General features: G+C 43.7%; 1 protein-coding gene across 3 annotated transcripts in view; it reads right to left on the bottom strand.

Moving 5' to 3' along the window:
• SLC9A3 (solute carrier family 9 member A3) overlaps positions 1–20,101 on the bottom strand; it is a gene marked incomplete at its 3' end in the record, with an annotated part of 113,117 nt that overhangs the window by 30,117 nt on the left and 62,899 nt on the right. For all 3 annotated transcript variants that reach the window (XM_083473198.1, XM_083473199.1, XM_083473200.1), the window contains exons 2-4: positions 4,778–5,080; positions 3,170–3,330; positions 2,595–2,673 (exon numbers count right to left, since the gene is read on the bottom strand). In XM_083473198.1, coding sequence (XP_083329324.1) covers positions 2,595–2,673; positions 3,170–3,330; positions 4,778–5,080 — 543 coding nt within the window. The remainder of the gene's footprint in view (positions 1–2,594; positions 2,674–3,169; positions 3,331–4,777; positions 5,081–20,101) is intronic.

Here is a 20,101-nt window from a genome sequence, read left to right as displayed (position 1 = left end):
AATTCACCTGCATTGAGGGGCCTGAACACCCAAAAAGGTGTTCTGCTGGTGAGACACTTTCCCCATTACATACATTCCTGTGGCCCCAGCATCAAGCAATAGCCAAGACTCAGAGAGACAAGGAGTGGGAGCCATGGAAACCAGGGCTGAAGAATTGAACCTGAGCCTAACTGCTGTACCTTTGCAGATCTGAAGACTGAATGCTCACAGGTGCCTTCCCCATAGCCTGGTTTACCTGAAGTATTAAGCACCTCCTGCTCTGCAGTGCCTGACCAACAGTGCAGAGAGCATTCCAGGGAAGACATCACAGATAGAAGCGAAATAGGTGCTTGGCCCTTTAAGAAGCCACACTCCACATCCAGGAAAGGTGGATCTTAGGGAGGGATAAGGTGTAAGATTGGCTTCCTCAACCTCAGCCCTCCAGATGTTCTTGGCCTACAACTCCCATGATCCCCAGCTAGCAGGACCAGTGGTCAGGGATGCTGGGAATTGTAGTCTCAAAACATCTGGAGGGCCGAGGTTGAGGACGCCTGGTGTAAGAAGACCTCAGTCAACCACTAATTTTTGGTTTGAGCCAGTTGTGCACGTGGAGCTGACTGAGGTGCTTGTTGCTTTGTGAGTTTCTGCTGAGGGCAGGTCACATCATGCCCTTGCTCCATGGAGCTCAGAGTGGCATCCATGAACGGCCATCACAGCCATGTTGCCTGAGGCTCATGGGAGTTGTAATCCAGGACACCTGGAAACCTCCAGGTTGGCAAACGCACCTTAAAAGAAGACGACCAAGAACCCTCTGTATACTACTCTAAGCTATCCAAAGGAAGAATGGTATAGTTTTGCTTCTTAGTTTGCTTTAAAAGTTTGTTTCCTGTTCCCCGCCCCCACTAAAAATTTCTAGTAGCTTACAACAGCCTTTAAAACAGAACATAAATGTTAAGCAACAAGTAGTGCATTAGCTATTCTGCAGCGGATACTAAGAACAGCCGTACAAGACCCTAAAAAGTATGGTTTCCAAAACTTGGGCCTCCAACTGTTTCTGGACTAAAATTCCCATCATCCATGCTAGGTGACTTAAAAACTTAAAGCCTTGATGTGAAATATATATAAAGCTTAACTTAAAGCTTGTGAAACTAAAGATGTTTTTCATTTGGTATCTTAATATTAATAAAAAATCTCAAAGGCAACTTCAAAGGTGTGGTGCCATGCATAGAGAAAGGAACCTCACAGCCTCCAGTTATGTTGGGGTGGGAGATTGCTTGAGCAGAGTCTTCAGTCATGTCTCAAAGAAAGGCAAACTCATATGCGTAAATGCAGCCTTTCAGATATCTTTGCCCCAGATCTTTAGGCTTGGGGGCGGGGTGTCAAAAACTACACTTTGAATTGTACCTGGAAACAAACTGGAAATCAGTAGCGTGCACACACACACACACACAAATAATATATAGACAAGATGGTAGTTCCTTTTCTTTACTTTTTTTTAAGAGGAGGAGGGAGAGAAAAATGGAAGCTGGATTTTAAAAGGGAAGAAAGGCATGGAGAAAGAGAGACTGAGAGACAGAGAACCATAGACAGAATAACCCAGCTCAAAACCCTGCTCATGCAAAGCTGGCCTCTGTATGAACCATCCCTTCTGCATTGTTGCCTTTTACCCATTGGCAATGGCAAGCAAACTTCTCACTTATCTTTTTTTATGACAGCCCTTAAAAGGACATAAACATAATAGGGCTGTTAACATTCCAATAAACTGCACAAGGTGTACCATTCAAGGGTACCTGCTAACACAGGAACACGTGAATGTATGCCACCTTGAGCTCCTTAGAAGAAAGGTGTTATATAAATACAATAAAAAATTAAAATTTAATTTAAATTGTAGGGGAAATGCAGGGTACTTTTCTACAGAACTCTTATTAATTGTAATGCATTATGCACAAAAGCTAACTGTTGTTTGGTTTGATTTTAATATTAAAGGCAGGATGGAAACATGTTCAGTTGTCTAACACTGGAATTACATGCATTACCACTCTGTTCTGTATGCAGATGCCCAGCGATCCCCTGCCTGCTGCACGTCAGCACCTAGTGGGGGCTGGGGGGGTGCTAAAACCTTCCATTGCATCTGCCACTCCCCCTGCTCAGATGCTTCTCATCCATCATGGGGTATAAATCCAACATAATTTAGGGTCAAGACCGCAGGTGGATGGGAATCACAGAGGAATGAGAATGGCCGGGAAAGGTTAATCACCCCTCTATTCACCCCCCCCCCAGCTTCCAACATTTCTCTCCCAATACTGCTTTGTGGCAGAGAAGCGGGACCTACACATTTGCATGCAAAAGATCACAGGTCACTTGAAACTTGAATATACCCATACCAAACAAATTAAGCAAGCACAGTGATATGGGTTCTACTTTGGGGTGGGGAAAATCTTTATACTTCTTAACTATCCCATAGCTGCAACTTTGCTCTCCTTTAAGTGTGCCACTGAGGTTCAAGAATAGCAAATGAGAGGAAAAGTGAAGAGTGTTTGAGGCAGCAGGGCATCATTATTAAAACTTCACAAGATTCTTACTAATGATGTAATAAGTTTTAAAAGATGACTTACCCACACCATAGACCCAGTCGGTAGCAACCACATTGTCAGTTCCTATTTTAACAAATGATTCAAACACATTGTATAGCACCTAAGAGGAAGATAAATTGATCATTTCATAAAGGAATCAAAGAAAGCATCTTATTGTCAACCAATAACAATTTCCTGATTTTTTGTAATGTACACAATATCTTTCTTTGGTTTCTATTTTGCTTTCTACATATGTACTATTTCTTGTTTTTTCTTTTTTGTATCTTATTTCACCATTTCTTTAACAGTACACTACCAAATGCAACATCTATAGACTTCTATTTTACATTTGTGATTAAATTGTGATGGAAGAAAGCCTATTTGCAAAGAATTTGAGTGTGTGCTTATGAAAACAGCTAACCTTTTTTTCTCTATGTAGTAGAACAGCAGTGATATTTACTTACCTAAGTAAATTTATAGACTGCTACTTCATACCAATTTATCTGTGTCCTGAGTCATTCAGTGCATTCCTGATTTATCCGCAGTCCATTGGCCAATAGTTCAGAATTAAATCTGAGGAATTTACTTTTACTTTGGACTTCAAAAAAAGATCTTACCACAGTTACGGCATCATTAAGCAACGACTCTCCAAAGACAATGATGAAGAGGACTTCATTGACATGGACTTCTTCAAACACAGCCAACACGGCAACAGGATCCACTGCAGCTATTAGACTACCAAACAAGAGGAAATCCAACCAACCAGTTTGAAGGTCACCTAGAACAACAAAGCAAACCTCATAAGAATGTTAGCCACTCTTTTCTGGGGTGGGGAATTGAGTTGCATTTAATATTGCCTTTCTTGTGTGCTTGGTCCTTCTTGAGTGCATTGCCGGGGGCGGGGGGCGTGCGTGCGTGTACATGTGCCTGGATTTACTAGTTTCATCATGGTTAGAACTATTTCCTATTGAAATGTTAGGATTGTTTATTTTAGACCCTATTCCCACATTAAGACTTGTGTGGATGTAAGTTACTGGATAAACCTGCCACTGTCTTAAGGGTCTAATTCATGGCACTCCCAATTCATGAGCACGTTGAACAGATATATACCCCCAGCCCCTCCAAGTGTCTAGTATCAGGTATGCCAATTATCTTCTTTCTAGCACATAGATAATGAGGTTTCAAGGTCAAAATAACTAGAGCTGGGAAAGATACAATTAGGACCACCTCTAACACGTGCTGCATTTGCCACAGAATCATTCAAGCAGTGAAACCCAGCTTTCCAAAATTAAACAGAGAACATGTTAATTTTGCAGACTGAACACATTTCCATTTCGCCAATGGTTTGCAGTCTGCAGTGATAGTGGCTGAACTGCGCCACTGAAAACCAAGGAATAGTTAACCTGCAAGCAAAGAAGGTTCTCTTCCCTACCCCACCCCCACTTGAACGTGTTTAAAGGTCAAAGGGGGCATGTGGTTGAGGTTTGCTTCAGACTGACAAGAGTTTTTTCCTTGATGATAATCCTGAGGTTTTGAGAGAGAACTATTCCCTAAGGCTAGATTGGAAGAACAATAGTGGCATGTGCCCATTCACCTAGTCAACAATGGCACTAAAGGGCACGGTTTCCATTTCAGAATAAAAAGCGACTGTCCCGACTGCACACAAAAGAAAGCAAAAGCAATCCTTTATAGTTGATTTCAAAACTACACCTATTGTAAACTGAGCCCTAACACAAACACCAAGAGGCTTGCCAATCCTAAATGCTACCAAGATGGCAGCCTATCTTTACTGGAACTTCAGAGGAAAGGGTAAACCGAACACAGGCCTGATCTGGCTTCGAAACTTACGCAACCGGATCTTGATGAGAAACCTGAGATGGGCAATCTTCTTTAAATGCAAAGATCATAGTTTTCTCAGAAGCTGCTAGTTCACCATGCATATCATCCTAACTTAACCGAATGCACAGGGTCTGTAGTGAGAATGTAGCTGGAAGGGAATAACCACAGAGACTGCTCTGATCTCTTTGGAAGAAGGGCAGGATAAAAATATAACAATAAATATATGTAATAAATTATCAGCTGTGGTGCTCTACCACCGCAAAGTAGGTTTGTACCAAGGTCATGGCTTGGAGCGGTTGATGTGACAAAAGCTCCACAGTTACTCATCCCAGGACAACCCAACAAAACATGAGCTAATAATGAAATAATGATTACCCACGCCTTACCCATTATTCCTGTGAGAAAGACCCCGTAGAGCGAAAGGCCTGTGGTGACAGTATTCCAGATGGTCCCAATGACAGCATACAGAAGGATGGTGCCCAGGTTGCCAAAGAAGAGTCGGTTTGGCATGAAGTATCCTGCATCTAAGACGATGGGTGGCAGCAGGTAGAAGAAGAAGACGTCTGGCGTAAGGGTGAAGGAGGCAATATGATCTGCTGCGAACACAATGCCTCCCAGGATAATGCCCAGCGCAATGAGCAAGACACTTTCTGGAACCACACTGGTGACTTTATGGGACAGGTGGAAAACTGTCAAGAAAACAACATGGATGAGAGTCAGAAGGCAAATGCAAGAAGAAATATTAAATAATGGTATGCTTCTGGGTGCATAAAAGTGTGAAATTCATGTGAGTATATCATGGGGCAAGACATCTTGCACCTTCTCCTTCTCCACAGATCTCTGCTCCAATAATGGCTAAAAGGCTGTTTATAATGGAAAAAAGAACTGTAAAATGAATTTTGCGGAGGAGGCTTTGGGTACACACTCACTCAGAATAGGGAGCTCACATGCTGATTTTACTTCCCATCTTGACCAATGGGAAGGGTTTGAAAATAGATAGACAGATTAACACAATTTTGGATTTGGTGGTTCCTCCACCTTGGATTACCCCACCCCAACCCCTTTGAATTGCTCTACCCTTAATGTTACACATCAAAGATTCCCCAGGCACTCATTTAAATTAGAACAGGGCTGGGGAGAATGAGGTGCCCTGTTTGGAGGAAATGACTGGCTTTAACCATGAACAGGAGCACTGTTTTTAGGAGGGAGGTTACAGTGCAACATTTTGTTGCAGATCTCACTTGTAACATTGCTAATGTCGATTTTCTCTCCTCCAATTAATATTTATTCGTAGAAAGTAGGTAACTTGTATCAGTTAATACAGTGCGGGAGTGAACAGTGTCTTGAAACATATTATTCCGGTATGCAAGAAATAAGTTCCATTTTCTTATAACTTCCTTCTCAGTTTCTTTGGGATTCACACTGATAGCATTCCTATTCCATCTTCAAGTCTCACATCATAAAATCAACGCACTGAGCTACTCTGTCCCAACTCTTCATAGCCATCACCCAAGCAATCCAAGTGCATGGCTTCAGTGCCACAAATGTGTCCAAATCTACAGCCGAGGAATCAATATGCCACACACAGTTCAACTACATTTCTAGCCAATGCTTTCTGGGCATCTGTCTGCATCCTCCACAACACCATTAATTATTGTGGTTCCCCACTTGCTCTTATTATTTTTCCATATACTAACAATGTCTGAGTCCTGGTCATGGGGCAAGATACCCCTGTATTAGGGCCCGGACCAAATAAAACTCCTGCCTCAAAAGCTTTTAGAGTCTGAAAGAAAGAAATAGATGGATGCTATGATAGACAATAATAAGGGACGCGGGTGGCGCTGTGGGTTAAACCACAGAGCCTAGGACTTGCCGATCAGAAGGTCGGCGGTTCAAATCCCCATGACGGGGTGAGCTCCCATTGCTCGGTCCCTGCTCCTGCCAACCTAGCAGTTCAAAAGCACGTCAAAGTGCAAGTAGATAAATAGGTACCACTCCGGCGGGAAGGTAAACGGCGTTTCCGTGCGCTGCTGTGGTTCGCCAGAAGTGGCTTAGTCATGCTGGCCACATGACCCGGAAGCTGTACGCCGGCTCCCTCAGCCAATAAAGTGAGATGAGCGCCGCAACCCCAGAGTCAGCCACGACTGGACCTAATGGTCAGGGGTCCCTTTACCTTTATGATAGACAATAAGTGGGGTGCTTCCAAATCCTATTCATTATTCTCTTTGCACATATAGACTATTATAGCAAAGAATAAATAAGTTCTTTCCAGAAACCACACTGCAATAAACCAGGGAAAGATGTGAAAGGGTCAGCCCACCCTTGAGGCAAGGTGAGGCGACCGCCTCAGGCAGCATTTTCCACAGAGGAAGCAGATCCTGACAACAGATCTTCATTCCTCCCTGGTTTCTGATCCAGATTTTTACTCACCCCTTCCTCCCTGGTGGGGAGTGGGAGAGGCTATTTTGCAATTCACCTCAGGTGCCAAAATGTCCTGGTCTGGCCCTGGTAAAACATATTAGTAAACAAGGAATCAATATACTTGCAGTGCCCTAATTATTGAGGCATATGGCTCAGTATCAACTGTAAGAGCTAAAAAACAAAACTCAAAGAACCCCTTGTCTGCCTTCCCTAATCTCAGCAAGTGCTGAAAAGGTCTCCCAAGTTAGATATAGTCTTAAAAAAACAACAACTGGTTAGCACTTGGTTTGCTCTCTGGAAGGTTTATTAGTTGCTACACACTTAATGATCACCACAGAACCTGTATACACCATTGCAATGAGCTCATTAAAATCACAATTTAGGTCACTGTTCTTTGTGGGTCAACAAATTAGCAAACTTACATTAGCAATTTAAAAGGTGGACACTATTTTAGGATCACCGGGTCAATGTTCCTCATTAAGTTATGAGGTCATGTGCACACCTGACTTCAGAAGTCAAATGTCAATGGAATTTGGAAACAGACCTATTGAAAACCTTGTGGTCAGTTTTGAGCCGGGGGGGGGGGGACCAGAGCAAATTGAAAGCCCGTTATAGACCTGGATTTTGCAATCCATGAAATGAGGTACATTTTTACATTGATCTTGAGAAGAGTGCTGTAGTTTAAGTCAAGGTAACATGGGTTAAAGCCTGACATGCTGAGCCATAGAAAGCCATACATACCAATTTCTTCTAACTTTCCAATGTTCTATTTTCTATGACTAAGCAGATAAGGTCAGTTTAGAGTTGGCGAAAAGCTTCAATACGTTCTATTACATTGGCTTCTATAAAACCAGGACAAGCCCTGTTATTTCCACTCTTTGCATATTGACTGTGGCTTTAATAACATACCGTTTTCTTAAACATAAGGTTAAGCAAATGCATATTCCTTGATTGTTGCAAGCCTTGCTACTTCCTTGTAACTATAGGAAATGACCAGGGTGGGTGTTGGCAGGCTGGCTACTAGCAAAATTGCCTATATGATTTTAAAACTTGGCTTCGGTTTGGTTCACTTTTTAAAGGGGTTGCAGGAGGCATGATGGAAAATGTAGCTCAACGAGTTAAATTGGTTACCTTAGGGGAGGTGACATCCCAAGTCATATGCACAGAATATGGGGACCTTTCACAATCCAATCAATGCAATTGAAGAAATAATTGCAAGAGAGTGGCCCTCAGGAGAGGAGCCCATTGTTCAACTGCTGATCTCATCAAACTAGCTGAAGAGAGCAGGTACCACCATCTGTCCCAACAAAAGAGAATTCTATCAGGGTGAGGATCCATGTCAACCTGACCCCAGGGGGTACAGAGCTATGCTAAATGACACCTCCCTGATCCTTTGAACCTTTTGTTTATGGGGAAAGTTGAATATCACTCCACCTAAAATGGTGCTGTGGTCTAAACCACTGAGCCTAGAGCTTGCTGATCAAAAGGTCAGCAGTTTGAATCCCCGTGATGGGGTGAGCTCCCATTTTTCAGCCCCAGCTCCTGCCCACCTAGCAGTTCGAAAGCACATCAAAGTGCAAGTAGAAAAATAGGTTCTGCTCCGGCGGGAAGGTAAATGGGGTTTCCATGCGCTGCTCTGGTTCGCCAGAGGCGGCTTAGTCATGCTGGCCACATGACCCAGAAGCTGTCTGTGGACAAACGCCGGCTCCTTCGGCCTATAGAATGAGATGAGCGCGCAACCCCAGAGTCGTTCGCGACTGGCCTTAATTGTCAGGGGTCCCTTTACCTTTAAAAGCACTTATGCTGAGTATCACTCATGTTTGTTAGCCACAACCCAGGGGGTCTGACTCACCTGTTTTTCTCTCAGTACCTCACTTCTCTGGATCCTACAGAAGTAGAGGTCCCCGTTTGCTGCAGCTGCTTCAAATGCCCACCACCACCCTTGCCAGTTGGAGGAGAGACTCAAGAAGCCATTTTCAGGGCCTGCTCTTGCTTGACTTTTCTTCCCTGTTTTCCTGCCTGACCCCAGAGCTGCGCCCCTCTCCCCCCGCTCCAAACCTTCAGAATTCCCACCAGAACAAGGAAAGGTGCATCCTACTTCCTAGCTTGTCTTCTGGACATACATTCACCACAAACTGGTAGCCTCCACATCCAGCTGCTCTTCCCACGTGTGTGTGTGTGTCTGTATTTTAGAAGCCACCCTTTGGTGTCTCTCCTCTTCCCAGCCAACCATGCCTGGCTGAGGAGGCCTAGTCTACAAACGTGGGCAGAGAACAGGATAGTGCTGAACTCAGCTATGCCTCCATCTCCTCTGATGCGCTGGGTGTTTGCAAGGCTGTAGTTAGAATTAATCAGCTATTCCTCTCAAACTAAAGAAATGTATGTCATAACATTGTGAGAGATTATGGCAATTCATTATCTCAACCAGATAGGAGTGACTAAAAGTCAAGTTAACAAACGAGGATATGTCTCCTTTTTATCTCAGGACTTTTTAGAAGAGAATTTTTTTTCACAGGCATGTCATCTGCTGTCAAGATTCACCTTCCCTTTGCCATTGCCATAATAATCTTGTTCTCCTATGTTGTCATACTGTGATTTTGCTATTCCAGACTGAAGCAAAGGAACCCTCTATGTTTCGTATTCATGTTTTGTTTGGTCATTATTGACCCTTTATGCAAGTCAGTGAGTGAGTTACCGGTACTCTCTGATGCTTTTTCTGTTAAAAACTGTCACCTAAATGAGAGGAGGAAAGGGCTATCAATGCGCAACCTCCAAAGCTGGAGTCAGCAATGCTTCTGAATTTTAGTGGCTGGAAATCACTGGAGAGGAGAAATGTTCATGCGCTCCCTGGTTTCCCACAGACATCTGTTTGGCCACTGTGAGAACAGGACGATGGACCAGATGGGCCACTGGTCTGATCCAACAGGCTATTTTTATGTTCATTGGTAGTGACACATGTGGGCAACCTGTTGCCTCTATGGGTATTCAGCATGGCCTGCCCACCCCCACCCCCCGGCTGCCAAATTCTCTTGCTACTAAATTTACATGATGGGCATGGCATGTGTGGATGGCATCACCCTCTGCCCGGCCCTTCAGACAGCTGCTTCGCAAGCTGGAGGAAGCACACTGTGGAAGAAGGTGAACTTCTGCGCACTCTCCCCTGCAGCTCTCCAAAGAGCTGTTGGGTGGACTTGGTGAAAGGATTAGCTTTCCACCATGCACCATGAGTGTGAATGGATGGGTGTGCATGTGCATCCAGGAAGGCAAGCTTGTGAGGAGGCGGGGTGATGCGGTGCAGATAAGGGCACATGAGGAGAGAGTCCTCCGCATGTCCAGCCACATTAAGCTGCTGACCACCCTCCCGCCACTACATGTGGCAGAAAGGTTCCTCACCCCCGAGATAGAAGGTGGCCATCTCCATCTCACCCGGCTTCTGAGCTTTACGTTTGGACTTTAGACGGACCATTTTGTTGTCCCAGCAGCACAGTTCTAAACTAAACTAAACTAAGTTCTGAACTAAATCTAGAGCCAAGATTTCGCTGGTTTTTCAAGGAAAATGTCAAGATACACGGTGGCTGAAATCAGAAACATAAACATTAGGTAGTAAGTCATTCCAGACTCAAATGAGGTTTATTTCTCAGTAAACATATTTAGGGGCTATGTATGTGACATAGTTCAAGTGTAGCACCACAGGCTAGAAAGAACATTTAGTTTTATTACATCTTATTGTTAACCAATGGTAAAAGGTCAGCAATAACACTAAGTGGTATTAGCAGAAAAAAATTGGAAGTAAAAAGCGTTGCCTCAGGTGTTCATAAAATGACATCAGCTGAGGTTGCAGCACAAAGCAAAATGACATTCAAGAACATTAAGTCAAGGTTGAATAAGTTATTCACTTAATTCCCTGTTAAGATTGCCCTTCAAATGAATATGTGGTTTTAAAACAGAACCAAGCTAAATAGTTTGTGATTTAAAAAAAAAACCTGTTAAAGCCATGTTATGTAGGAGACGGGAAACACATAGTGTAAAGAGGCGCAAAAGAGTCTGAAGTAATGAGTCTCACAAAAATATTTTTCTGTGTCACACATACACACAACCTTCATTCCACCCCCCTTTTAAATACACTGGCCAGAAGAAAGAGGAGTGTGAGGTAAATCCTAAAAGAGCCGTTGTCCGCTGCTTTACTCCACAGTTTGCCACCACAGAACAAAGGCTCTGTCGCCTCATGGTTTTCTCCCAGATTGCTCACCAGTACTCAGGTGGTATCAGGACATAGTGTTTATTGATTTCAGTAAGGTTTTCACAAAGTCCCCAATGATACAATTGTGAGGAATCTGGTAAATGTGGACTGAACAAAGTACAGTTGTACCATGGAAGTTGAATGGAATCAGTTATGGAAGTCCGTTTTACTTCCAAAACGTTCAAAAACCAAAGCACAGCTTCTGATTGGCTGCAAGAAGCTCTTGCAGCCAATTGGAAGCCACAGAAGCCCCATCAGGTATTTGGCTTCCAAAAGAATGTTCGAAAACCGGAACAGTCACTTCCAAGTTTTGATCGTCGGGGAGCCAAAACATTTGAGAACTAGGCTGTTTGACTTCCAAGGTACAACTGTAACTGTTAGGTGGGTTTGTAGCTGCTTGACTGACCAAACCCAAAGAGTCCTCATTAATGGTTCCTAGACATTGTTCAGCCTGAACACTGAGGTCCAGCTCTGAGGGCCTTCTGGCGGTTCCCTCACTGCGAGAAGCGAGATTACAGGGAACCAGGAAGAGGACCTTCTTGGTAGTGGCGCCAACCCTGTGCAACACCCTCCCATCAGATGTCAAGGAAATAAACAACTATCTGACTTTTAGAAGACATCTGAAGGCAGCCCTGTTTAGGGAAGCTTTAAATGTTTGATGTTTCATTGTGTTTTTAATATTCTGTTGGGAGCCGCCCAGGGTGGCTGAGGAAACCCAGCCAGATGGGTGGGGTATGTATGTATGTATGAATAATAATAATAATAATAATAATAATAATAATAATAATAATAATAATAATATATTCATCATCATCAATATCCTGGGGGAAAGTCTGATGCTGCAGGGTTCTGTCCTGGGCCTGTTGTTGTTCAACATCTTCATAAACGACTTGGATGAAGGAATTCGGGAGACGTTCATCAAATTTGCAGATGACACAAAACTGGAAGGGGTAGCTAATGCCACAGAAGACAGAATCAGAATTCAAAATGACCTTAACAGATTGGAGAACTGGGCCCAAGCTAACAAAATGAATTTCAATAGGGGAAAATGTAAGATTTAGTGCTTAGGCAAATATAAGATGGGGGATACCTGGCTTACTAGTAGTATATGTGAAAAGGATCTCGGGGTCTTGGTGGACCACGAGCTTAACAGTGTGATGCTATTCTAGGCTGCATCAACAGAAGTACAGTGTCCAGATCAAGGGAAGTAAGAGTACCACTCTTATTCTTCCTTGGTCAGACCACACCTGGAATACGGTGTCCAGTTCTGGGAGCCACAGTTTCAGAAGGATGTTGACAAGCTGGAACGTGTGCAGAGATGGACCATCAAGATGATCAAGGGTTTATAAGGAACGGGATTTTCACAGAGGAGTTTCACAGTGGATCCTATTAGGACTCCAGAGTGTGGTACAGTGGTACCTCGCATTACAAACGCCTCAGGTTACAAATGCTTCAGGTTACAAATTCCGCTAACCTGGAAGAGTTACCTTGAGTTGAGAACTTTGCCCCAGGATGAGAACAGAATTCGTGTGCCAACGGCGCAGTGGCAGCAAGAGGCCCCATTAGCAAAAGCACGCCTCTAGTTAAGAACAGTTTCAGGTTAAAAATGGACCTCTGGAATGAATTAAGTTCATAACTAGAGGTACCACTGTACTCCTTTCTGAACACAAAATACCAGCTGAACATATAAATGTGCTGCTGGATTTAATAGTTCCCATTGTATTCCATTTAGAAAATATTTCTTTAGAAAGTATTTCTAAAGGTCTCTAATTGGGAATATTCTTGTACATTCATTTTTCCATATTACTCTCATGAAGTAATTTATTAACTTTACTCTGATGCCTTCTTCATTGTCTTGCAGGCAGGGGCAAGGAACCTCTTGTAAAGACAATAACAGGAAGAGCTGCAAGTTAAACAGTCACCATTACTTAGAATTCACCTGACGGAAAGCACCTACAGCATTTTTCTTCTTTTGTTGTTGGGGGTGGAAAGAAGGTGGCAGCCAGGTATCTGCAAAAGTGTGTACTTAGCACTTACTAATGTACACATTTAAGAACTGAAGAAGATTAGCTTGACAAAGTACACCAAAGGAAGTGCACAGAGATTAAGGGGTCAAAGCACTTGGTTTTAGGACAGCTAATGCAACTACTTGTGAGTAAGCGATTTGGGAGAGCTATCAGCTTGTGTTTTGCTTCCACAGTGAAGAGGTGAGAGGGAAGAACCCAGCAGAACTGACCAGAGCTGGATTTCTAGCAGTGGTTACGGGAAAGAGAAAGCCAAAGAGATTATGGACTGTAGGTCTGGTGAATCATGAAAGTGTCCTTAAATATGGAACATCAGAAGCTGCCCAGACAGCAGCTCACTAACACTTTGCTCTTCTAACGCCGTAGGCAGGGGTTCAGTGGCAGAGAAGGTATGCGTGTCTTTCATGCCACCTACTACCTAATTGCGAACCTAAGATCTTCAGTGTGCAAACAAAGTTTGTGGCCTATCACTGATCCTTAAAAATGCCATTTACCATATATACCAGGGGTTGTCAGCCTGGTCCCTACAACCCACTAGTGGGCGTTTCAGGATTCTAGCGGGCGGTAGTGGGTTCAAAGACACAAGCTGAATCCTCCTTTCATAGAGCACTGGTGGGCGGTAGGGAAATTTTACCATCAAAAAAGATGCATTAGTGGGCGGTAGGTATAAAAAGGTTGACTACCCCCGATATACACAATGTTTTCAGTCTGAGGTATGAATAAGAAAAGAAATCAAATTAAATTAAAACTCTTCTTTCTATGTAGGGTGTTCCTGTCCTACAAAGTCCCCAATGTACACAGGTAATGCCCAGCAAAAGCTAACCTCTAGCCTACTAAAATTAATAGGACTAAAGTGCTCAACTTTGGGCTGAATACATATTTACCCATGTGAACCAAGCAATGATATAACATAAGCAAGTGTAAAAAAATATGGCTTCTTTTCACAAAAATGGGCAGCTGTTTCCTAGAATCATGGAGGTTTGCCCCTTAGATTCTCTGTCCAGCAGGTCCAGCTCCTGTCTTTCTGGAAGCTATTCTGTTCCCTAGGGCAGAAGCCACTGCCACATTTTTCAGAGTTTTGTCCTAGGGAGAGCCCCACCTGCAATCATAAAGATTTAAAGCAGCTGATGATGAGGATGAGGATTTCTTTTTGCCACTGTAGAGCTAAAACTGATACACAAAATAGACACAATGAAAACTTTAGGTTCCCATGCCATCCCTTTTAATTGTTACATAACTAAAACTGGGACCTGCAACAAAAGACATGTACTGCGCCATGGAATACCCTGTTCACTTTTACAGCTGGCCAGCTAAGCTCACCTCTGCAATACTCTGTTCCATTCCTCCTATTGACTGGTTTTCTAGTTTCCCAATACTGTACTGCCTCTCCGTGTTCTGTGGTGACCGAGCTCTGTTCTCGTTGGGCTGTTTTTTATGGGGGGGGATTCCCCTCCTTAATATCCCCCCACCTAAAGATTTGTTGTTCCTGTATAAATCTTGGGGCTTCCCCCGTCCTGCTGATAAGCTTCTCTGGTACCTGCTGCACAGGCAACGGCTTTCACACCTGAGCACTGGCAACAGAGGAAATGATAGGTTTCCACTAAGAAAAGCAAAGAATGACATAAATTGTATCCTTCTAAGTGTGGTTGCTGTGTCCCCTCTGCTCTCAGAACTTTCCTCCCCAAAGCCTCACTATCAAATGCATATTGCATACTTTTTTCTGTTGCCTGCTTCTCCGGGCCCAATGAGACTGGGGAGGAAAGGAGCTGCAATGGAAGTTTGCAGAGTTGGAAAGTGCAAGGCAGAAGGAGTATAGGCAAGGGAAAGTGCTTGCTCACCACCTCCCAAAATTTAATGGTGAACTGCACTGAAAATGAAAAGGTGCTTTATTTTGCAAGGCTGATAGGTGCAGAGAAAGCAAGAAGTGGAGAGAAAAAGTATTGGGGGATCAGTTCCCATACTTGAAAACACTAAACAATGGAGCATGGCATTGAAACATGGCTCCTCTGTAACCAGCTTTTGTCTTCATCTAGCCTGGGTGAACTCTTCCTGTTTCCTTCCAAAATGGAACCTGCATCTATGACATGCTGAAGGAAGCATGTTTCTCTGTAGGTTAGTGAAACTAGGATCTGTATCAAGGGTAAGGGTTAGTTACCATATTGATTATCTTTTACTTCTATGCAACTAGTATTTCTCTCACTCACTTTCATGCCTAAAATGGCCAGATTGGCTTATTTCCCATCAGCCTTCATTCCCATCTTGCCACGCCCATTTGACTTGAATTTTTTGGCAGGAAAATCTGAGTGATTTTGTTACTCTGCTCCCCCCCCCCAATTATTTGTGCAAGCGTGAATTTAAGAGCCTGTGCTAAGTGATTGAGCTAAGCAGAACATTGTCTTTTGAAGAAAAGACCAAGGAACTGAAAATCATTTATCTTGGCTTTGATACGCTCAGAAGGAATAGTTCAGACTCAGAAAAAGAAAAGAAACAAGAAGGGAAGCTATAGCTTTTCACCTAATTACATTTTAGCTCGGTACAAAACAAATCAAGGTGTGAAAACAGGCATTCTTCTGTCCTTGAGAAAACAACAGCTATGAATGGCGTAAAATTCATGTATTGTAGACTAGGGGAAAACAAGGGCATTGACCATCTTTTTAAAAAAAAATATCATGCCACCACCCGGAAGTACTGAAAAATTAAGACTAAGACTTCAGCTGAAAAATACTTCTGGTACTAGGATCAAGTTTCTAGATGTCCAGGTGACCTGGATCTTGAGATAAATCCAGTCTGCCTGCCACCAAAACCCACCTCTACACACTGAAAAGTGCTACAGCATTTGGAGATGACAGCCATATGGATCAGGTAGCCCACAACACACCTTGCACTATATTCTTGGTGACCACAGCAGAGGCCAAAGCACCTCACAACATTCATCCAAATACCATAGCAAGGAGAGGGAAGAAGTCGCCACATCCCTGGGCCATGTTCAATGTGCATAAAGCCTGTAGTCCTTGTCCAAAGGACAAGAAAATACCTGCTTACCACAATGATTTTCAAACTATGTTCTCAGGGATCACTGAGATGGTCAGCAATGAAATACAGGCCGCCCCTGGGAGGGACACTATGGCTGAACTGCAGCCTCAGCCCAGTTTTGAACATGCTATAGGGCTATAGGGCAGGGGTCACCAGCCTTTTTTGCCTGCGCTGACAGTTTGCAGAGCTTACAGCAGGAATGCGCAACCTTTTCTCCTTTGAGAGCCCCGGCCCAGTGGGGAGGTGTAGCCATGGCTGGGAATAGCCAGAGGCAAATGTGGGGGAGATAAGAAGAGCCTGCAGGATCAGGCCAATAACCAGCATCCTGTTCTCACAGTGGCCAGCCAGATGCCTGTGGGAAACCTGCGAGCAGGATTCGAATCCAAGAACAACTCTCCCCTCCTGTAGTTTCCAGAAACTGGTATTCCAAGGCATGGAGACAGAACATCGCCATCATGGCTGGTTGCCTTTGATAGTCCTCTCCTCCATGAATTGGTCTAATCCTTTTTTAAGCCATCCACGTTGGTGATCATCACTGCCTCCTGTGTGTTCCACAGTTTAACTATGCTCTCTTGGAAGAAGCAGATTTTTTTATCCACGCTGAATCTCCTAACACTCAGTTTAATTGGATGCTCACGAGGTTCAAGTGTTATGACACAGAGAGAGAACTTTTCTCTATCGACTTTTTCCATATTGTGCATAATTTTACAAACTTCTATCATGTTACCTCTCTCTTGCCTTCTCTCCAAACTAAAAAAAAATCCCAAACACTGCAACCGTTCCTCATAAGCGAGTTGTTCCACCCCCTGACAATTTTGGTTTTCCTTTTCTGAACCTTTCTCAACTCCACAATATCCTTTTTTGAGGTGAAGCAACCAGGAACTGTACACAGTATTCCAAATGCAATCACACCATAAATTTGTATAATATTGTTAAGATATGAGCAGTTCTGTTTTCAATTCCTTTCCCAATGATCCCATGAAAATTCCCTTTTCATGGCTGCTGCCCTGTGGGTTAAACCACAGAGCCTAGGACTTGCCGATCAGAAGGTCGGCGGTTCGAATCCCCGCGACGGGGTGAGCTCCCGTTGCTCGGTCCCTGCTCCTGCTAACCCAGCAGTTTGAAAGCATGAAGGGCAAGTAGATAAATAGGTACCGCTCCGGCGGGAAGGTAAACGGCATTTCCGTGGGCTGCTCTGGTTCGCCAGAAGCGGCTTAGTCATGCTGGCCACATGACCCGGAAGCTGTACGCTGGCTCCCTCGGCCAATAAAGCAAGATAAGCGTCGCAACCCCAGAGTCGGTCATGACTGGACCTAATGGTCAGGGGTCCCTTTACCTTTACTCACTGGGTCAACAACTTCATTGTGCTGTCTACTATGGCCCCAAGGTCTTGTTCCTGGTCCAGCACTGCCAGTTCAAACCCCTTGTGTGCACAGGTAAAATTTAAGATTTTTTCACTCCAACTTACATCACTTTTCACTTGTTAACACTGAATTGCATTTGCCATTTTACCATAGGCGCCGACTCCATGGGGCCTGAGGGGGCCCGAGCCCCCTCAAAAATTCATTTGGGGGGGCTCTGCCCCCCCAATAATCTCGGACGCCCCTCCAGCAGAGCGCCACCGCCGCCCCTCCCCCAGCCCAAAATGCACAGGGTCGGGCTGCATGCCTCCTGCCCTCCCTCCCGAGCAAAAGCTCCACCCAATTTCCTTCGGAGCGGATTAATAGGCGCAGCACGCTCTCTCCTATTCGCTCACGAGGAGGCGGCGCCACTTTATCTGCATATTCATGAGCTTATTTATTATTCATGAGCTTTCCCGGGCCCCCCCAATATTTTTTATAAATCCGCGCCCCTGCATTTTACTGCTCATTCACTCAATTTGTATGTGCTGCAAGCTGCCCAAAGTGGCTGGGAAAACCCCGCCAGATTGGGGGGGGGGTATAAACAATAAAATTATTATTTTAGTAGTAGTGGTGGTGGACATTTTGAAGCTCTTTGCTATCTCTTTAATAATCTTGAACAATTTAGTATCATCAGCAAACTTGGCTACCTTACTGCTCACCCTGACTCTAGATGGTTTATGAACAAGTTAAAAAGCACAGGTCCCAATACAGTGATAGCTCAGGTTAAGTACTTAATTTGTTCCGGAGGTCCGTTCTTAACCTGAAACTGTTCTTAACCTGAAGCACCACTTTAGCTAATGGGGCCTCCTGCTGCCGCCGCATGATTTCTGTTCTCATCCTGAAGCAAAGTTCTTAACCCGAGGTTCTATTTCTGGGTTAGCGGAGTCTGTAACCTGAAGTGTCTGTAACCCGAGGTGCCACTGTATTTCTCTCCATTTGGAGAATCCACTCTAACACTGAATCAGAACAAACAGCCAAACAAACAAAGAAACCACCACCTGGAAATGGAGCTTTAAAGCCCAAACCTGTACCTAGAAACGTGGCACAAAAGGAGGTCTGGATGAGAGCTAGGTCAACCGGATACCCTCTATCTATGTGCTTGCTGACACGCTAAAAGAATTTGAATAGGTTTATGAGACAAGAATTTCCCTTACAGAAGCCATGCTGGTTCTGCTTCAGAAAGACCTGTTCTTCTATACGCTTAGTTATTTTATCTTTAAAAATATTTTCTACCAATTTTCCAGGGACAGATGTCGAGCTAACTGGCCTGTAATTTCCATGATCCCTGCTGCATCCCTTAAAACAAAGTGTTATATTGGGCAAGTTACTTTTTGTTATTGCTGTTAGAAGATCAGCAATTTTACATTTGAGTTCTTTGAGAACTCTCAAGAGGATACCATCCAGACCCAGCAATTTGTCAATTTTATTTTGTCCGTTAGACCTAAAACTTCACCTCTTCTCACTGCTCTCCGTCTTAGTTTCCCAGACATGCCTCTTGCAAAGCTTAGTTCAGGCACTGGGATTTGCCCTATATCCTCTGCTGTGAAAACAGATCTAAAGAATTCATTCAGCTTCTCCCCGATCTCCTTATCCTCCTTTGACACCCTTATCATCCAAGGGTCCAACTGCCTTCCTGGACATACTAAGAACTTATTGTTGCTGGTCTTAATGTGTTCCTCAAATTATTTTTTAGTATCCCTTACTTACTGTCTGCAGGCACTTTTTTTTGCTAAAGTTTGTGTTCCTTTTTGTTATCTTCATTTGGACAAGAGATCATTTTTTTGAAGGAAGCCTTCTTGCCTCTAAAAGCTTCTTTGACTCCGCTCATTAACCACGCCAGTTTGCTCTTGGCCTTCATGGTACCTTTCCTGCTCTCAGGGATATATTCAAGTTGTGTTTCCAATTTTCTGTCTTTAAACAATTCCCAAGCAATTCTGAATGATTTGACCTTCTTGGCTTCTCAACTGCCTTTTTAACCAAGCCCCTCATTCTGGGGAAGTTTACTCTTTTGAAATCAGCTGTGACTGGGGTGGATTTCCTTCACAATTGGCTATGTACAGGTATACTTTATTTAACAGCACTCTGATCACTGCTCCCACCTGGCTCAACTAAGCTTACATCTCACGCCAGGTCCTGGATGCCATTTATCTCCATTTTTCTGCTGCTGCTCCTTCCTCTTCTCTTTCTCTCTCTTTCTCAACTCTCTCTTCCTCTCTGCCCAGTGGGCTGCTGGGCAAGGAACAGATCACTCTTGTCACAGGGCTGAACTGTCTGCTTGCAAAGGGCTTTTGATATTTGGCCATGGGCCACAGATTGCTAACAGTGTATTTGTTTTCGATGGATTGCTCCTTTTGTTTCAAAACACCTATGTCCAAGGGCATAGGGTTATTCTAGAATAGCTGGGTTCTTTGAGGGAATGAACTTTTGGTTTTGGTTTCTGTCACCCTTAAAATATACGAGCTAAAGCTCATAATAACCCATTTGGGAAACATATGAGTACCTATGATTTATCATCTTCTTTTTTAACTTCCAGAGTTCAATGGATTGTGTGTTTCTGCATAATATGTATAATAAGAAAGATGAGCAAAA

Source organism: Podarcis liolepis, assembly GCF_965112155.1.
Source record: "Podarcis liolepis genome assembly, chromosome: 13".
Classification (NCBI taxonomy): domain Eukaryota; kingdom Metazoa; phylum Chordata; class Lepidosauria; order Squamata; family Lacertidae; genus Podarcis; species Podarcis liolepis.
This window is presented reverse-complemented; position numbering and strand designations above follow the sequence as displayed.